Genomic DNA, 19,040 nt, shown 5'->3' with positions numbered 1-19,040 from the left:
CAAGAGAGAGTTAGATAGAGCTCTTATCGATAGCAGGGTCAAGGGATATGGGGAGAGGGCAGGAATGGGGTACTGATTGTGTATGATCAGCCATGATCACAGTGAATGGCGGTGCTGGCTAGAAGGGCCAAATGGCCTACTCCTGCACCTACTGTCTATTGTCTACTCCCATCTGTCCAACGACCCTCACTTAAAACCTACTGAATACTGAAAGCTTCCTATAGTTGGGAAACTCTATGACTAGAGGAGACAGGAGGCAAGTCTCTTTAGAACAGAGATGAGGAGGAATTTCTTTAGCCAGAGAGTGGTGAATCTGTGGAGGCCAGGTCACTGGGTATATTTAAAGTGGTGATTGATAGGTTCTTGATTAGTCAAGGGCATCAAAGGTTACAGAGAGAAGGCAGGAAAATGGGATTGAAAGAGATCATAAATCAGGCATGATGGAATGGTGGAACAGACTCGATGAGCTGATTGGCCTAACTCTGCTTCTATGTTTCATGGTCTTATGGACTTGTCTGGTTCCACTCTTAACCTTCCTCTATCAGGGTCCATAACATGCAGCACAAGTAATCACCCGGCAGCCTCAGGCGCTAATCTTCACCCCTCCCACACCCATATGACTCTACCCAATACTTGTCAGCTCCAACCTCACTTACTGCTCACCTCCCCTTTGCACTCTCATTCACGTTACAATGTCTTGAGCCTAAATGTCAGCTAACCCTTTGTCTCCTCAGATGCTGCCTGACCAAATGAGTTCTTCCAGTAACTTGTTTTTGCTCCATATCCCAGCATTTGCAATCTCTGTATCATAATGCACACAATTAAGATGTCATCACTCCACTATTATACATCCTAAAGATGTCTGCCCCTTTGAATTACACCTATTAATTATGAGGCTTTGAGCTGGACACCGCCTGACATAATGGAGGATACTCACTGTCCCTCATCTGCTTCAGCTGTTCTGAGCTGAGTAACAGTGACCTTTCAGTTCAAGCATTTTGTATTCCCCAAACACCTGGGCCCTGGAACATGCAAATTGTGCTCAAGTTTCCATATTGTTAAAGGTGTCATGTATTTCATACATTACCATGGTACTCCATGCTAGTATAGGTGTTCAGATTTCAGGGATGGCTTAGCTGGTGATGCCCACATCCCGTAAATGAATGAATAAAAATAAATAAATAGATGAAAATTTAAAAAATAGATAATCCCAGCATCTTCTGTAAGGAGTTTGTACATTATCCCTGTGGATTGCACGTTTTCTCCAGGTGCTCTGGTTTCCTCCCAGAGCTCAAAAATGTTTAATTGGTCATTATAAATTGTACCATGATGAGGTTAGGATTAAATCAGGGGTTGTTGGTGGTTGCTGGGCACTGCTGCTCAAAGAGCCAGAAGGGCCTATTCCATGCTGTTTCTCTACAATTCTCCCTTATCTAACCAATAAAATATATACCTCCAATTATTTTAGAAATACTAATTAACTGGCAATGCAAAAAAGATGCCACTTTTTAATTTTTTGATTGATTTGAATACAACTGAAACCTGCACTCTGTACATCAAGCTTTGGGACAATAAGCAACACTATTTTACTCATTTACCTAATTCTGACTGTTGGTCCAACCACATGAACCTGTACATCGTGTGGCTGCATTAAAACATTGGCTCTATGTTTCCAGTCTCAGCTTACACTAATGACCAGGTAACATCCACAGCTGACAACGTGGGCATGACCGAAACTACCACTGGTTAGCAGTTTGATCAGCGCTGACAAGGAAGGAAGTAAAGGTTAAAGAGTTGTAAAAAAAAATCAAGGTGAAAAACTCGAAACTTCAACTGAAATCATTCTTTAATTCTAATGCGTAAACAATTTCAACATCTTCATTCCTTTGCTCCAGTTGAAGCTGTACTGACACACTGCTAACACTGACTCAGATCCACTTGTCTAGTCACAAGTTTGCAATCCTGAAAATTAACACTTAGATTTATAGAGCTCAGCAGCACAGAAACAGGCACTTCAGCCCACCTAGTCCATGTCAAACATATTATTTTGCCCAGTCTCATCAATTCGCACCTGGATCATACCTACACCCTTATCCATTTACTTATCCAAACTTCTCTTTAAGTATTGAAATCAAGCCTATATGCACCACCTACGCTGGCAGCTTGCTCCACAACTTTTTTTTCTTAATACTCCCAGGAAGCAGCACTTCGCCAGTCGTCCATATTGGTTAGCAAAAAAAAACAATCAGTCTTATTCCTCATCTTTTCATTCCACTTTAGCTCTGCAACTTATTTTTTCTCAGATTCCCATCAACTTTGATTCTTGTGCCAGTTATCTAGATTAAATTTACCCAACTCAGCTTTGTATTAAATCAATTATTTGAAGTGTCTCATTCTTTTGTCCCTTGATTAAATTGATATTTGGAATAGTTTATATTTTGTACTGTCAATAACATTCCAAATGTTTGTCTTTTTAATTTTCTTTCCCCATTAAAACTCAACTTGGCTGCAAAGGGAACAACCTTTACTGAAACTCCTTGCTCTCTATTATGTATTTGAATATCAGATTAAGAAAATAAACAAGAATTTTTTTCTTCCCAAAATTCTCCCACATCTTCAGACTTGGCATTCTCTACAACCTTATAAACATTTTCTTTCAGCCTAATACTATCTTTCACTTCACCTATAAAGGGACAATCATTTTGCCAATGGAATCTCAATGTCCATCTATTGAGAATTAGCAATATTTCGAACATAGCGATATTTAGCACAGTACAGGCTCTCCAGCCCATAATGTCATGCTGACCCTTCAACCTACCCTAAGATCAATCTAAACTAGTGGTCACCAACCAGTCGATTTTTGAGACTTTCCCACTAGATGCCAAAGAAAATGAAAATACACGAATACATTATGCCTGATAAACCTTTTGATGCAAATATGTAGTAACATCTACTTTGAAAAAGGACCACTCGACAACTTCATGCCCAAAAGGAACAACTTTATCTAAGACAGTAAAACGATATTCGCATACAGAGGTAGGAAAGACCAGAAGGAAAACCCCACAACCCCGGAAACAACCTCTCTTTACAAACAGCTTTTTGTAGCAGGAGTATTGCTATATTACCATGATCCTAAATGGTATTAACTTATCTTTATAATGCTCACATTACAACACTTCTCCCCCTTTAAATTCCAGCATTCCCCAAATGTAAAAGAAATGGGAAACAAAAACAGTGGTGTCATTAGTGTGCGTACCCCTGAAACTTATACTACCGTCTCAGTAACAGTTTACTAATACCAGGAAAGTTGAGAAGCTGAAATCGGGGTTGAAGGCCTAGCAAACATGCTGCTCAGAGGACGTGGATCAACAAATGTTAAAGGACTTGTCACTCTGTGAATATTTTTCACGACAGTTCGATGAATCCCTGGATGTAATGCAAACAGCTCAGCTTGTTGTATTTGTCAGAATGGCCTTCCAGGATTTTACAACAAAGGAGGACTTCCTCACTCTTTTGCACTTAAAGGAGAGAACGAGAGGTGAGGATATTTACAATGAGTTTTAAAAACATGTCCGTGAAAATTACATCCCCATTCATAAACTGGTGGCAATTACTACTGACAGGGCCCCAGCAATGCACGGTGTGCGCGTTGGTTTTATAGCACTGTGCCGTAATGACCCCGATTTTCCTGACTTCCTGGATTATCACCGTGTGATTTATCAGCAGGCCTTGGCTGGGAAGGTCGTGGACTTTCTCATGTAATGACACTGGTGGGCAAACTGATAAACTTGATTCGAGCAAAAGCACTTCAGCACCGCTTATTCAAGGCATTATTGGAAGAGCTCAATGCCACTATGGCCTGTTTGATATGCTAGTTAGTGTTTTCTTGGTTGAATTAATTTGAAAGTTTGACAAAGGCATTTTATGTAATTAAAATACAATTAGCCCAAATAAAGGGCCTCAAGTTGGAAGTATAATCTGAGCTGTTTTTTCTCTAAACGATTTAGTAGGTCGATCTTGCCTTTCACTAAGGCCGAGGTAGGGGATCGTGGCCTTAAAAAAGTTGGTGACCACTAATCTAAACCTTCCCTCCCACATAGCCGTCTATTTCCTTTCACCGATGCACCATAATTTTAAAAAATATTTGCCATTGCTTTTCAACCATGACACCTCCTAATCTAATTGGCCAATACGTCTCCAACTTACCATCCACATAATTACCATATTTAAATGACTAGCTTCATCACCAATTCATTCAAAACAGGATCAATTTTTTTTATTTTAGGAGCTACTTGCTCTTGTGAACTATTACCTCTTCCTGTCACACAACATAGTCATTACATTACAGATATGCGTCGCTTGACGTCCACGATACATTCTGTGAAATTGGACGTTATGTGATTTGGATGTTGTGCGAACACCATATTTTATACTTCGCTTCTTGCTGCTGCTATCACTAGGAGTGGTTTTGCTGCGTTTGGAAGCCATGATACACTTGAAGGTAATATTTTCGAAAGAAAATTAAACAGAGTTAACACTACTACACTCAAGAGATGCACGAGATTGGTTACATTCACTACGTCACGTTCTCCGATCGCGACTACAGACGTATATGTGATCGGACGTTGTCCGAATGGACAGTAAGCGACGCACACCTGTAATATACCTTTAACTTCAGTCTCAGGTTTAATATAAGACCGAAAGATATAGGAACAGAATTAGGCCACTGGATCCATCGAGTCTGCTCTGCCATGTCATCATCGCTGATCCATTTCCCTCTTAGCCCCAATCTCCTACCTTCTCTCCGTATCCCTTCATGCCCTGACCAATCAAGAATCTATCAATTTCTGCCTTAAATATACATAAAGACTTGGCCACCACAGCTGCCTGTAGCAAAGAATTCCACAAATTCACCATTTTCTAGGTAAAATAAATCCTCATCATCTACATTCTAAAAGGACACCCCTCTATTCTGAGGCTGTATCCTCTGGTCTTAGCCTCTACCACCATAGGACACATTTTCTCCACATCCACTCTATCAAGGCTGTTTATCATTCAATGGGTTTCAATGAGGTAACCCCTCATTATTCAGATTTCTACTGAATACAGGTCCATAGTCATCAAACACTCTTCATATGACAAGCCATTCAATCCTGGAATCGTTTTTGTGAACCTCCTTTGAACCATCTCCAGTTTCAGCACAACCTTTCTAAGATCTGGGGCTCAAACCTGCTCACAATGCTCCATGTGAGGCCTCACCAATGCTTTATAAAGTCTCAATATTACATCCTCGCTTTTATATTCTAGCCCTCTTCAAATTAATGCTAACATTGAATTTGCCTCCCTCACCACAGACTAACTTGCAAATTAACCTTTAGGGAATCTTGCACAAAGACTCCCAAGACTCTTTGCACCTCAATTTTTGGTATTTTCGTTCCATTTAGAAAACAGTAAACCCTTTCATTTATTCCACTGAAGTGCATGACCACATGCTTCCCCACACTGTATTCCATCTGCCATTTCTTTGCCGATCCTCCTAATCTGTCCAAGTCCTTCTGTAGCCTCTCTACTTCCTCAAAACTACCTGCACCTCCATCTACCTTCATATCACCTGCAAACTTTGCAACAAAGCCATCAATTCCATCATCCAAATCATTGACAAGTAAAAAGAATCAGTCCCAACAATGGCCCCTGTCGAATACCACTAGTCACCAGCAGCCAACCAGAAAAGACTCCCTTCATTCCCACACTTTGCCACCTGCCAATCACACTGCTTTATCCATGGGCTTGTGAATTGTTAAGCAGCCTCATGTGTGGCACCTTGTCAAAGACCTTCTGAAAATCCAAGAACACAACATTAAGTGATTCTCCAACTTGTTATTTCCCCAAATAATTCCAACAGATTTGTCAGGCAAGATTTTCCCTTGAGCAAACCATGCTGACTACAGCCTAGTTTATCACGTGCCTATAAATACACAAGGCTTCATCCTTAACAATCGACTTCAACATCTTCCCAACCACTGGGATCAGACAAACTGGCCTATAGTTTCCTTTCTTCTGCCTCTCTCCCTTCTTGAAGAATGGAGTGACATATGCAATTTTCCAGTCTTCTGGAACCATTCCAGAATCAAGTGATTCTAGAAAGATCATTACTAAGGCCTCCACAATCTCTTCAATCACCTGATCAGAACCCTGGGGTATACATCATCTGGTCCAGGTCATTTACCTCCCTTCAGACCTTTCAGTTTCACAAGAATCTTCTCTCTAGTAATGGTAACTTCATGACCACAGACACCTGGAATTTCCACCATATTACTAGTGTCTTCCACAGGGAAGGCTGATGCAAAATAATTATACAGTTTATCCACCATTTCCTTCTCCCCATTACCACCTCTCTAGCATTGTTTTCCAGTGGTCCAATATTCACTCTTGCCTCTCTTTTACGCTTAAGGAATCTGAAGAAACTTCTGGTATCCTCTTAAAAACCAAAAGAAGGCACTGAAAAATTCATTAAGGAGGTAAATATAGAATACAGAAGCTAGCCAATAATATTCAAAAGCTTCCCAATCCTCCAACTTCCCACTAATTTTTGCTCTACTATATGCCCTCTCTGTGGATTTTATGTTGGCTTTGACTTCTTTGTCAACCATGGCTGTGTCATCTTTCCTTTGGAATACTTCTTCCTCTTTGGAATGCATATATGCTGTGCCTTCCGAATTGCTTCCAGTAATTCCAGCTATTGCTGCTCTGCCATCATCCCTGTCAGTGCTCTTTTCCAATCAATTTTGGCCAACTCCTCTCTCATACCTCTGTAATTCCCTATACTCCACTGTAATACTGATACATTTGACTATAGCTTCTCCTTCTCAAGTTTCAGGGTGAATCAAGCATATCATGATCACTTGCCCTCAAGAGATTTTTTTTAAACTTAAGCTCCTAATCAGCTCTGGTTCATTGCACAAAACCCAATCTAGAATAGCTGATCCTCTAGTGGGCTCAACCATGGGCTTCTCTAAAAAGCCATCTTGTAGGCATTCTAGGATATTAGTCCCACTCCAGTTCAGGTGCAAACCATCCCTTCTGTACATGTCCCATCTTCTCTGGAAGAGATCCCAATGACCCAAAAATCTTATACCCTTCCTCCAGCACCAACTCTTTGGTCATGTATTAGACTGTATAATCTTCCTAGTTCTCGCCTCAGTAGCACATTGCATGGGTAGCAATATTGAGATTACAACCCTGGAGGTTCTGTCCTTTAGCTTAGTACCTAACTCCCTGAACTCCCTATGCAGAACCTTGTCACTCATCCTACTCATGTCATTGGTACCTACATGGACCACGATTTCTGATTTTTCAACCTCCCACCTAATAAGGCCAAGGACTCGATTCAAGATATCCCAGACACTGGCACTCGGGAGGAAGCATACCATCTGGGAATCTCATTCTTGCCCACAGATCCTCCTGTGGGTGTGGAACAAACTACCAGAGGATGTATATTCTATTGCAACATTTAAGAGAAGTTTGGATAAGTACATGGTTGGGAGGGCTATGGTCCAGGTGTGGGTCAATAGGAGACTGAGCAGAATAACTATTTGACATGGACTAGATGAGCAACAAAGCCCATTACTGTGCTGTAGTGCTCCATGACTCTAAACACAACAGGCAGAATGGTCATCACCTGTACTATCATGACTCTGTGGGGAAGATAGAGTTCTTAATGTTACCAATGGGGTCACATAAAAACCTAGGGCCCGAAAAACAATACTGTCACTAGCAAAAATGTAATAGAGAAATAAGCACTTAGCTTGTTCAGTTAAACCTTAAATGTTTCCCAATTAGACAGGTGCACAAGTGCATGAAATAGTTGCCACAAGAGGACACAGGTTTAAGGTGCTGGGGAGTAGGCACAGAGGAGATGTCAGGGGTAAGTTTTTTTTAAACGCAGAGAGTGGTGAGTGCGTGGAATAGGCTGCTGGCAACAGTGATGGAGGCGGATACCATAGGGTCTTTTAGGAGACTTTTGGATAGGTACACGGAGCTTAGAAAAATAGAGGGCTATGGGTAAGCCTAGTAATTTCTAAGGTAGGGACATGTTCAGCACAACTTTATGGGCCTGTATTGTGCTGCAGATTTTCTATGCTTCTAAGTTCCTAAACTCTATCCCATCTAGTCCTTTTAAAGTATGGGATTCCCAGTCATAATGTGGAAAGTTAAAATCACCGTTTATAACAACTATGAGTTACTCTATCAACTGCTGTGAGTTCTGATGAAGGGTCTTGGCTCAAAACATTGTCTGTTTACTCTTTTCCATAAATGCTGCCTGTCCTGCTGAGTTCCTCCAGCATTTTGTGTGTGTTGCTTAGATTTCCAGCATCCACATATTTTCCCGTTTACTTTAACAACCTTATATTTCTTGAGGGCCGAAGGGCCTGTATTGTGCTATAGGTTTTCTATATTTCTAAAAGAGAGAAAGGCCAGGAAAAGATAGATATTAATGCCAGGCAAAAAAGGAACATCAACACTGGCACAGTGGTGGGCAGAATGGGCAATTCTCCAAAACTTCTTTTTATTTCCTTAATCTTGGGCATTATCACTATGAACCCACATTTTTCAGTACAAATTTCATGTCTGAAGTTCAACGAATAGCAGGAAATAAAACATTGTTAACATCTGTAAGCATTCAGGAACTTACCAATGATGTTGGTAATTCAGGAGAATTCCCTTCTTTATGAAAGACAGTTTGTCTGCACTCACTTTGTCCTTTGGTTCATAAGATTTCACACAAATTGGTTTACATATTTCAGGTTTATTAAAAGTAAACTGTAAATGGAAAAAAAAAGATTTTCTCTGATGAGTTAATTCTTGATATTTCTCAGGTACTATAAAAATCAACAATTATTCTATTGCATAGGAACAGGCCCCTTGGCCCACCATGACTATGCTGCCCATCATACTAATTCCACTGATCTGTATTAATTCCATATCCTTCTATACCTGCTCATTTAAGTACCTGGTAAACCTCTCCTGCACTGACGAGCAGATCTATAAACAATACTCCAAGTATCATCCAAATAATATTTTGTACAGCTGTGACATAATGTCCTAACTTCTATTCTCAATCCCTCAGCCAATGAAGGCAGGCACAGAACAATGAACAATACAGCACAGTACAGGTCCTTCAGCCAATGATGTTATGCTAACCTTTAAACCTACTCCAAGATCAATCTAACCCTGGTAGTCCTCCATTTTACTGCTATTAAAACAACATTTCTTTCTCAATTGTTTTGAATGGAATATTGGTTTCTTTCTTTCAAGCTAGAACACCCCAGAATGTTTTCACTTCAAGTGCAAAGTGAAATTTTGTAACTCACATGCAGCCAATTCATCATCACTCTGAACAGGAAGGACTTCTTGCAATATCACTTGCATTATCAGGGACTGTTTGTCTCACTCCCAAATGGGAGGAAGCTACATTGCATCCACACCAGGACTGCCAGACCCAAAACAGTTATTTTCCCCAACCACTAACCCAGCCCTCCACATCCACCACCACCTTATTATTTCCTGTCAGTCCCCTAATGTACAGATTTTCCAGTGCCTGGTGTCATTTTATGGACATACAATCAATGTATACAAGGTATTTTATGTAGCTATCTTTCCTGTGTTTTTTATTGTGTTCTTTATTGTGTCTTTTTTGTGCTGTATTAACTATTTCACTCTCCTTTACACTTATGTACTAGAAAGCACATTAAACAATCTTGAATCTTGCATGATATGTCTGCTTTCTTTGTCCATATGTATTTTAACTTGCATCCTCCTCCCCATTTCCCATCATGGAATCAAAGGAAGAGCTGGTCATTGACTTCAGGATGAGGGGGGTGTCCACATCATCGGTGTTGAGGTTGAGAGGATTAAGAGCTTCAATTAATGGTGAGAACATCACCAATAGACTGTCCTGGTCCAACCACATTAACGTTCTGACCAAGAAAGATCACCAACGTCTCAACTTCCTCGGATGACTAGAGAAACTTAGCATGTCTACTTCAACCCTCACCAATTTTATTGACACAGATAGAAAGCATTCTATCTGCATGCATAATAGTTTGGTATGACAACTGCTCTGCACATGACTACAAAAGCCAAGACCAAAAGATGATTGTGGACTCTAGAAGCATGTCAGCTGACCAGTCCTCTCTGCACATACAATGGCTCCTCCATGGAAAGAGTCAGGAGCATCAAGGATCTTGGGGTGCACATAACATTTGGTCCTTCAACACCATCTCTTTGGTAAAAGAAAGAATAGCAGCGTCTCCACTTCCTGAAAAGACTGAGGAGAGTGAGGCTCTCGCCTCTACTATTTTAGCCAATTTTTGCAGGAGAACCATCGAGTGTCCTGACCAGCTGCATCACCCTCTGGTACGGGAATTGCAAGACATTTGACATCAAGTCCCGACAAAGGATTGCAAAGATTTTTGAAAGGATCATCAATCTCTTTGATCACCAACAATCTCTTTGACACCCCCCCCCCCCCCAACCCACCAGAGGATACTGTAGCATTAGGACAAGAACTGTTAGGATGGGTTTGAGTTTGGGTATGAGATCCTCCACAATATTCCGCGTGGGAATCTAAACTGGAGGTGGCAGTGTTTTTTTTAAACGAGGTCGAGTTACGAGCTCGACATCAACCCAGCATGGATGGAGAGCACACTCAGGAGTGGCCTGTCACTGGATCAAACTCGGGAACCTCCGTTTTCGAGCCTGGCACTGATCTCACTACGCCACCAGCTGACAGTTGGAAAACAGTTTCTTCCCTCAGGCCGTAAGATTACCGCACTCTCTGTCACCAACCAGGTATCATCAGGTATGAAGCGCCAGTACTGTTTACTTTTTAAATGTGCCGTAAATGCACCTGATTATTTGTTAACTTATTTGTGGTAATATTACTTTACATGTGTTGTGCATCTGGAGGAACGTTGTTTCATTTGGCGATATACATATGCATGGTTCAATGACGACAAATTGAACTCAAACTTGTGACAGCACAGCAAAACCAATAACTGTAGCAGCACATGAGAACACAATTCAACCTTTAAATTCCATGTTGGCTCACTACCAGACAAATGCCCATTCCCTCCCCTTAGCCAGCAGTTTTTCTCCATGAACTTTGTTTCTGCACCTCCTTTAGAACATAGAAATTTATAGTACATTACAGGCCCTTCAGCCCACAATGTTGTGCCGACCATGTAACCTACTCTACAAACTGCCAAGAATTTCCTTAGCGCATAGCCCTCTATTTTTCCAAGCTCCATGTATGTGTCTAAGAGGGTCTTAAAAGACCCTATTGCATCCACTTCCACCACCACTGCTGGCAGTACATTCCAAGCACCCACCACTATGTGTGAAAAACTTACCCCTGACATCCCCTTGGTACCTATTTCCAAGCACCTTAAAACTATGCCCCCTCGCTTTTGCCATTTCAGCCCTGGGGAACAGTCTCTGGCTATCCACACATCATCTTATACACCTCAATCAAGTCATCTCTCATCCTCTGTCACTCCAAGGTGAAAAGGCCAAGTTCACTCAAGCTATTTTCACAAGGAACACCCTCCAATCCAAGCAACATCCCTTTAAATCTCTTCTGCACTCTCTCTATAGTATCCGCATCTTTCCTGTAGTGAGGTGACCAAAACTGAACACAGTACTCCAAGTGAGGTCTGACCAAGGTCTTGTATAGCTGTAACGTTACCTCATGGGTGATGAAGGCCATAAGCCTTCTTAATAACACTGTCAACCTGTGGAGCAGCTTTGAGTGTCCTATCGACACAGACCCCAATATCTCTCAGATCCTCCACACTACCAAAAGTCTTACCATTTAAATTATATTCTGTTTTCAAATTGGACCTACCAAAATGAACCACTTCACACTTGCCTGAGTTGAAGTCCATCTGCCACTTCTCAGCCCAGTTCAGCATTCTGTCGATGTCCCACTGTAACCTCTGACAACACTACAGACTATCCACAGCACCCCCAACGTTTGTGTCACTTGCCAACTTACTAACCCACTCTTCTACTTCCTCACCCAGGTCATTTATAAAAATCACAAAGAGGAGGGGTTGCAGAACAGATCCCTGTGAAACACCACTGGTCACTGACCTCCATGCAGAATACGAGCCATCTACAACCACCCTTTGCCTTCTGTGAGCAAGCCAATTCTGAATCCACAAAGCAAGGTTTGCTTGAATCTCATGACTCCTAACTTTCTGAAGAAGCCTGGCATGGGGAACCTTATCAAATGCCTTACTGAAATCCATAAACACTACATACACTGCTCTACCTTTATCATTTACATTATGCCACTCCTCCTGAAATGCTTCAGGTTTCCTCTTTCCTGGATTAAATTCCACCTGTCACATATCTGCCCAGTTGACCTCCACCTGGTGAAAGCTGAAATGTTTAAGAAGAACGTGAGGAGGAACATCTTCACTCAGAAGATAGTGAAAGTGTGGAATGAGCTACCAGCAGAAGTGAAGGATGCATGCTCGAGTTCAACAGTTAAGAGAAGTTTGGACAGGTACGTGGATGGACAGGGTATGGAGGGCAGGCTCATGTGCAGGTCGATGAGACTGGACAGATTAATATTTTGGCATGGACTAGATGGGCCTAAGGGCCTGGTTCTGTTCTGTAGTGTTCTATGACTATCACTACTGGTAACCTCAAAGACATCAGTATCTATCGGAGTAACACTGACCACAGCGCTAATCCTTGGGGTACACCATATTCTGCATACCAAAGATATAACCACTCATGACTTCTATTGATAGATCAAATAGTTACGCAAATACCACTGCTATTTCCTTTCTCCCACACTTCCCTTAAATTAATAGGGTTGTCAGCATGGTTAGAGTCTGTTACGTGGCATTTCAGCAAAAACATCGCAGATTGGTATTCACCACATTGCTCACCTTATCCTCAGGTCTTCTGCCACCTCTTCCAAAATAAATACCAGGTTAGTTCAAGGCAGTAAAAATTATCAAATTACTACAAGTAGTAATAAAAATTTCCTTTAATTGGTGCCTTAAGGCCATCAGACATAGGAGCAGAATTAGGCCTTCAGCCCATCAAGCCTGCTCCACTATTCGATCATGGATGATACTATCCCTCTCAACCCCATTCTCCTACCTTCTCTCCATAACCTCTGACTCCCTTACTGATCACAAACCTATCAACCTCCCCTTCTGTGGCAAAGAATTCCACAGATTCATCGCCGTCTGGCTAAAGAAATTATTCCTTATGTCTGTTGTAAAGGGATGCCCCTCTATTCTGAGGCTGTGTCTGCTAGTCCTAGACTCCCCAACTATTGGAAACATTCTCTCCATGTTCACTCTATCTAGGCCTTTCAATATTCAAACAACACACACAAAATGCTGGTGGAACACAGCAGGCCAGGCAGCATCTATAAGAAGAAGCACTGTTGACATTTCGGGCCAGTCCTGACGAAGGGTCTCAGCCCGAAACGTCGACAGTGCTTCTCCTTATAGCTGCTGCCTGGCCTGCTGTGTTCCACCAGCATTTTGTGTGTGTTGTTTGAATTTCCAACATCTGCAGATTTCCTCGTGTTTGCTCTTTCAATATTCAATAGGTTTCAAAAGATTCTTTCCCCACAACCTCTCCCCCACTCATTCTTTTAAGCTCCAGCAAGTACAGACCCAGTGAACTTAAATGCTCCTCATACATTAACCCTTCATTGCTGGTATCATTCTTTTTATTGTGGTGTCAATCCCCATCTTCCACAATCATCTGTTGTGTACTGCCACCATCATAAAGCTGAGCTGACTCAAAGATAAAAATAAAATTCAACAATTTATGAAAATTGCTGCTATGCAAATGATCAATACAAAAACATACAAAAATAATAACATGCAGAACACTGTTTCTTCTTTTTAAAGTCAGATGTTGAAACAGGCGGCTGATTGATTAAATCAATTATGAATAATATCTTGCCAGTTAACTGTGGTTTTCATCACACAAGTTAGCAAGAGAACACCAATATTCTCCAACAGTCCAAAGAAAATGGTTCTGCCTTTAAACATTGTTTTAAATTCTCATTCCTCAGCGTTTGTCCCTCCGTACTTTAAACCTCGCCCAGTACCACAGCCTTCTGCATTCTGACTTAGTGCACACACCATAATTAACATCAACATCCACAATCACCAAGCATTAAGAGTCTTTTCTGGATGAGGAGCAAGGAATCCAGGGAAGGAAACACAGAGGCATGTGAGAGCAGCCAGGAGCCTAGATAGATAAGTCAGGACATTGATTTAATCAATCAGCCGCCTGTTTCAACATCTGACTGTTTAAAAAGAAGAAACAGTGTTCTGCATGTTATTATTTTTGTATGTTTTTGTATTGATCATTTGCATAGCAGCAATTTTCATAAATTGTTGAATTTTATTTTTATCTTTGAGTCAGCTCAGCTTTATGATGGTGGCAGTACACGACAGATGATTGTGGAAGATGGGGATTGACACCTTTGCAAGGGGGGACATAGGATCAGGAGAAGTAGAATCTGTGTGGATAGAACTGAGGACCAGTAAGGGCAAAAAGACCCTAATGGGTGTTGTCTACAGGCTACCAAACAGTAGCATGGATATTGGGTGCAAGTTGAATAGGGAGTTAACATTGGCATGTGGCAAAGGTAATGTCGCAGTAGTTATGGGGGATTTCAACATGCAGGTGAACTGGGAGAATCAGGTTGGTGCTGGACCCCAGGATAGGGAGTTTGTAGAGTGCCTACGGGATGCATTCTTGGAACAGCTTGTACGAGAGCCGACCAGGGACAAGGTTATTCTGGATTTAGTGTTATGTAATGAACAGGATTTGATAAGTGATCTTGAAGTAAAGTAGTCATTAGGAGGTAGTGATCATAATATGATAAGTTTTTATCTACAATTTGAGAAGGATAAGGGCAGCTCGGGGGCATCAGTGTTGCAGTTGAACAAGGGAAACTATGGAGCCATGAGGGAGGAGCTGGCCAAAGTTAAATGGACGGATATCCTAGCAGAAAAGACAGTGGAACAGCAATGGCAGGTATTCTGGGGAATAATGCACAAGGTGCAAAATCAGTTCATCCCCCAGAGAAGGAAGGATTCAAAGGGGGGAATGGGGCCACAGTGGTTGACAAAGGAAGTCAGAGATTGCATAGCATTAAAAAAAAAGTATGACAGAGCTAAGGTGAGTGGGAGGACAGATGATTGGGAAATTTTTTAAGGAACAACAGAACTTAACTAAAAAGGCAATACGGGGAGAAAAAATGAGGTACGAACGCAAGCTAGCCAGGAATATAAAGGAGGATAGCAAAAGCTTTTTTAGGTATGTGAAGAGAAATAAGATAGTTAAGAACAATGTTGGGCCCTTGAAGAATGAATTGGGTGAAATTGTTATGGGAAGCAGAGAAATGGCAGAAGAATTTAATAAGTACTTTAGATCTGTCTTCACCAAGGAAGACACAAGCAATCTCCCAGATGTATGGATGGGCCAAGGACATAGGGTAACAGAGGAAATGAAACAGATTGACATTAGGAAGGAAACGGTGATGAGTAGACTGATGGGACTGAAGGCTAACAAATCCCCAGGTCCAGATGGTCTGCATCCTAGGGTACTAAAGGAGGTGGCCCTGGAAATTGCAGATGCATTGGTAATCATTTTCCAATGTTCCTTAGATTCAGGATCAGTTCCTGAGGATTGGAGAATGGCTAATGTTATCCCACTTTTTAAGAAAGGAGGGAGGGAGAAAACAGAGAACTATCGACCTGTCAGCCTGACATCGGTGGTCGGAAAGATGCTAGAGTCCATTATTAAAGATGAAATAGTGGCATATCTAGATAGCAGTGATAGGATTGGGCCGAGCCAGCATGGATTTACCAAGGGTAAATCATGCTTGACTAATCTATTGGAGTTTTTCGAGGATGTAACCAGGAAGTTAGACAAGGGAGATCCAGTGGATGTAGTGTACCTCGATTTTCAGAAGGCATTTGATAAGGTCCCACATAGGAGATTGGTGGGTAAAATCAAAGCTCATGGCATTGGGGGGAAGACATTGACATGGATAGAAAACTGGTTGGCAGATAGAAAGCAAAGGGTAGCGGTGAATGGGTGTTTCTCGGAATGGCAGGTGGTGACTAGTGGGGTGCCACAGGGCTCGGTATTGGGACTACAGCTGTTTACGATTTACGTCAACGATTTAGATGAAGGCACTGAGAATAACATCAGCAAATTTGCTGATGATACTAAGCTGGGTGGCAGTGTGACATGTGATGAGGATGTTAGGAGAATTCAGAGTGACTTGGATAGGCTGGGTGAGTGGGCAGATACTTGGCAGATGGCGTTTAATGTGATTAAGTGTGAGATTATCCACTTTGGGAGTAAGAACAGGAAGGCAGATTATTATCCGAACGGTGTAGAGTTAGGTAAGGGAGAAATACAAAGAGATCTAGGAGTCCTTGTTCATCAGTCACTGAAGGTGAATGAGCAAGTGCAGCAGGCAGTGAAGAAGGCTAATGGAATGTTGGCCTTTATTGCAAAGGGAATTGAGTACAAGAGCAAGGAAATCCTCTTGCATTTGTACAGGGCCCTGGTGAGACCACACCTGGAGTATTGTGTACAATTTTGGTCTCCAGGGTTAAGGAAGGACATCCTGGCTGTAGAGGAAGTGCAGCGTAGATTCACGAGGTTAATTCCTGGGATGTCCGGACTGTCTTACGCAGAGAGGTTAGAGAGACTGGGCTTGCACACGCTGGAATTAAGGAGATTGAGAGGGGATCTGATTGAAACATATAAGATTATTAAGGGATTGGACAAGATAGAGGCAGGAAATATGTTCCAGATGCTGGGAGAGTCCAGTACCAGAGGGCATGGTTTGAGAATAAAGGGTAGGTCATTTAGGACAGAGTTAAGAAAAAACTACTTCTCCCAGAGAGTTGTGGGGGTCTGGAATGCACTGCCTCGGAAGGCAGTGGAGGCCAATTCTGTGGATGCTTTCAAGAAGGAGCTAGATAGGTATCATGGATAGGGGAATCAAGGGATATGGGGACAAGGCAGGAACTGGGTATTGATAGTAGATGATCAGCCATGATCTCAAAATGGCGGTGCAGGCTTGAGGGGCCGAATGGTCTACTTCTGTACCTATTGTCTATTATCTATAACCATAGTGGGGTGTGTCAGGAATGGACAGGAGGAGGAGTATAGGAAACTGATACAGGACTTTGTGATATGGTGCAACTCAAACTATCTGCGTCTCAATATCACCAAGACCAAGGAGATGGTGGTGGACTTTAGGAGATTTAGGCCTCATATGGAGCCAGTGATCATTAATGGAGAATGTGTGGAGCAGGTTAAGACCTACAAGTATCTGGGAGTACAGTTAGACGAGAAGCTAGACTGGACTGCCAACACAGATGCCTTGTGCAGGAAGGCACAGAGTCGACTGTACTTCCTTAGAAGGTTGGCGTCATTCAATGTCTGTAGTGAGATGCTGAAGATGTTCTATAGGTCAGTTGTGGAGAGCGCCCTCTTCTTTGTGGTGGTGTGTTGGGGAGGAAGCATTAAGAAGAGGGACGCCTCACGTCTTAATAAGCTGGTAAGGAAGGCGGGCTCTGTCGTGGGCAAAGTACTGGAGAGTTTAACATCAGTAGCTGAGCGAAGGGCGCTGAGTAGGCTACGGTCAATTATGGAAAACTCTGAACATCCTCTACATAGCACCATCCAGAGACAGAGAAGCAGTTTCAGCGACAGGTTACTGTCGATGCAATGCTCCTCAGACAGGATGAAGAGGTCAATACTCCCCAATGCCATTAGGCTTTACAATTCTACCGCCAGGACTTAAGAACTTTTTAAAAGCTATTATTAATGCTTTTTGAGATAGTGATTTAGATGCATATCATATTTTTTACTGAGTTAAGTATTGTATGTTATTAGTTTTGCTACAACAAGTGTATGGGACATTGGAAAAAAAGTTGAATTTCCCCATGGGGATGAATAAAGTATCTATCTATCTATCTATCCGTAGAGCATGCTATACAGCTTCCAATGTGTCAACATCTCTGATGCAATTACAAAGAAGGTATGAGAGCAGCTATGCTTCATTAAAAAAATTAAGGAGAATTGGTACATTTCCAAAGACTGTCGCAAATTTCTACAGATATACCATGAAGAGCATTCTGACTGATTGCATCAACGTCTGGTATGGAGGGGCCACTGCACAGGATCAGAAAAAGTTACAAGGGTTGTAAAGTCATGGGCACCGACCTCCCCAGCATTAAGGACATCTTCAAAAGATGATGCCTGAAAAAGGCAGCATCCATCAAGAACCCCCATCACCCAGGACTTGCTCATTGCAATCATCAAGGAAGAGGTACACGAGCCTGAAGACACTCACTCAACATTTCAGGAACAGCTTCTTCCCCTCCACCATCAGATTTCGGAATGGACAGTGAGCCCATGTACACTAACTCAGTATTTTTTGCTCTGTTTTTGCACTACTGAATTTAATTTTTAATACATTTTTTATTGTAATTTATAGGTTTTTATAAAATTATGTATTGCAATGTACTACAGGTGCAGAATAACAAATTTCACAATGTATGGGGATATTAAACCAGATTCTAATTCAGATTCCCCACCATCCCACCAACCCATTTCAGTACTTTCAAGGAACTATAGATTAACCTAAAATCCTGACAGGTTACTGCATGTGACCGACAGGTTGCTGTTGCACTGCATGTAACCGATGAGTTATTGTACGTTTCATCCTTATTTGACTTTGTAAAATGTACAGTCTGACATATCAGGATTAAATTCTATCTGCCAATGTTCTACTCAGCATTCCAGATGACTGACATTCTGCTGTTGCCCAGACAATCTAGTTCCTGATTAACAACATCAATTTTCATGTCATAGCCAAAGTTCTGAATCATTACTCTATGTTCATCAATCTATCACAAACAACCAAGGTCCCAACCAAAGCATTCCTCCACCACTACCTT

The 19,040-nt window shown here is 41.8% G+C and overlaps 1 protein-coding gene across 1 annotated transcript in view; it reads right to left on the bottom strand.

Annotated features, from left to right (window-relative positions):
• LOC140734149 (transmembrane 9 superfamily member 2-like) overlaps nt 1–19,040 on the bottom strand; it is a 78,005-nt gene that overhangs the window by 46,657 nt on the left and 12,308 nt on the right. The window contains exon 4 of the mRNA XM_073057749.1: nt 8,693–8,820. Within this exon, the coding sequence (XP_072913850.1) occupies nt 8,693–8,820 (128 nt within the window). The remainder of the gene's footprint in view (nt 1–8,692; nt 8,821–19,040) is intronic.

The sequence above is a fragment of the Hemitrygon akajei genome, chromosome 10, assembly GCF_048418815.1.
Source record: "Hemitrygon akajei chromosome 10, sHemAka1.3, whole genome shotgun sequence".
NCBI classification, from domain to species: domain Eukaryota; kingdom Metazoa; phylum Chordata; class Chondrichthyes; order Myliobatiformes; family Dasyatidae; genus Hemitrygon; species Hemitrygon akajei.
The sequence above is the reverse complement of the archived record's forward strand: the minus strand, read 5'-3'. Positions and strand labels throughout refer to the sequence as shown.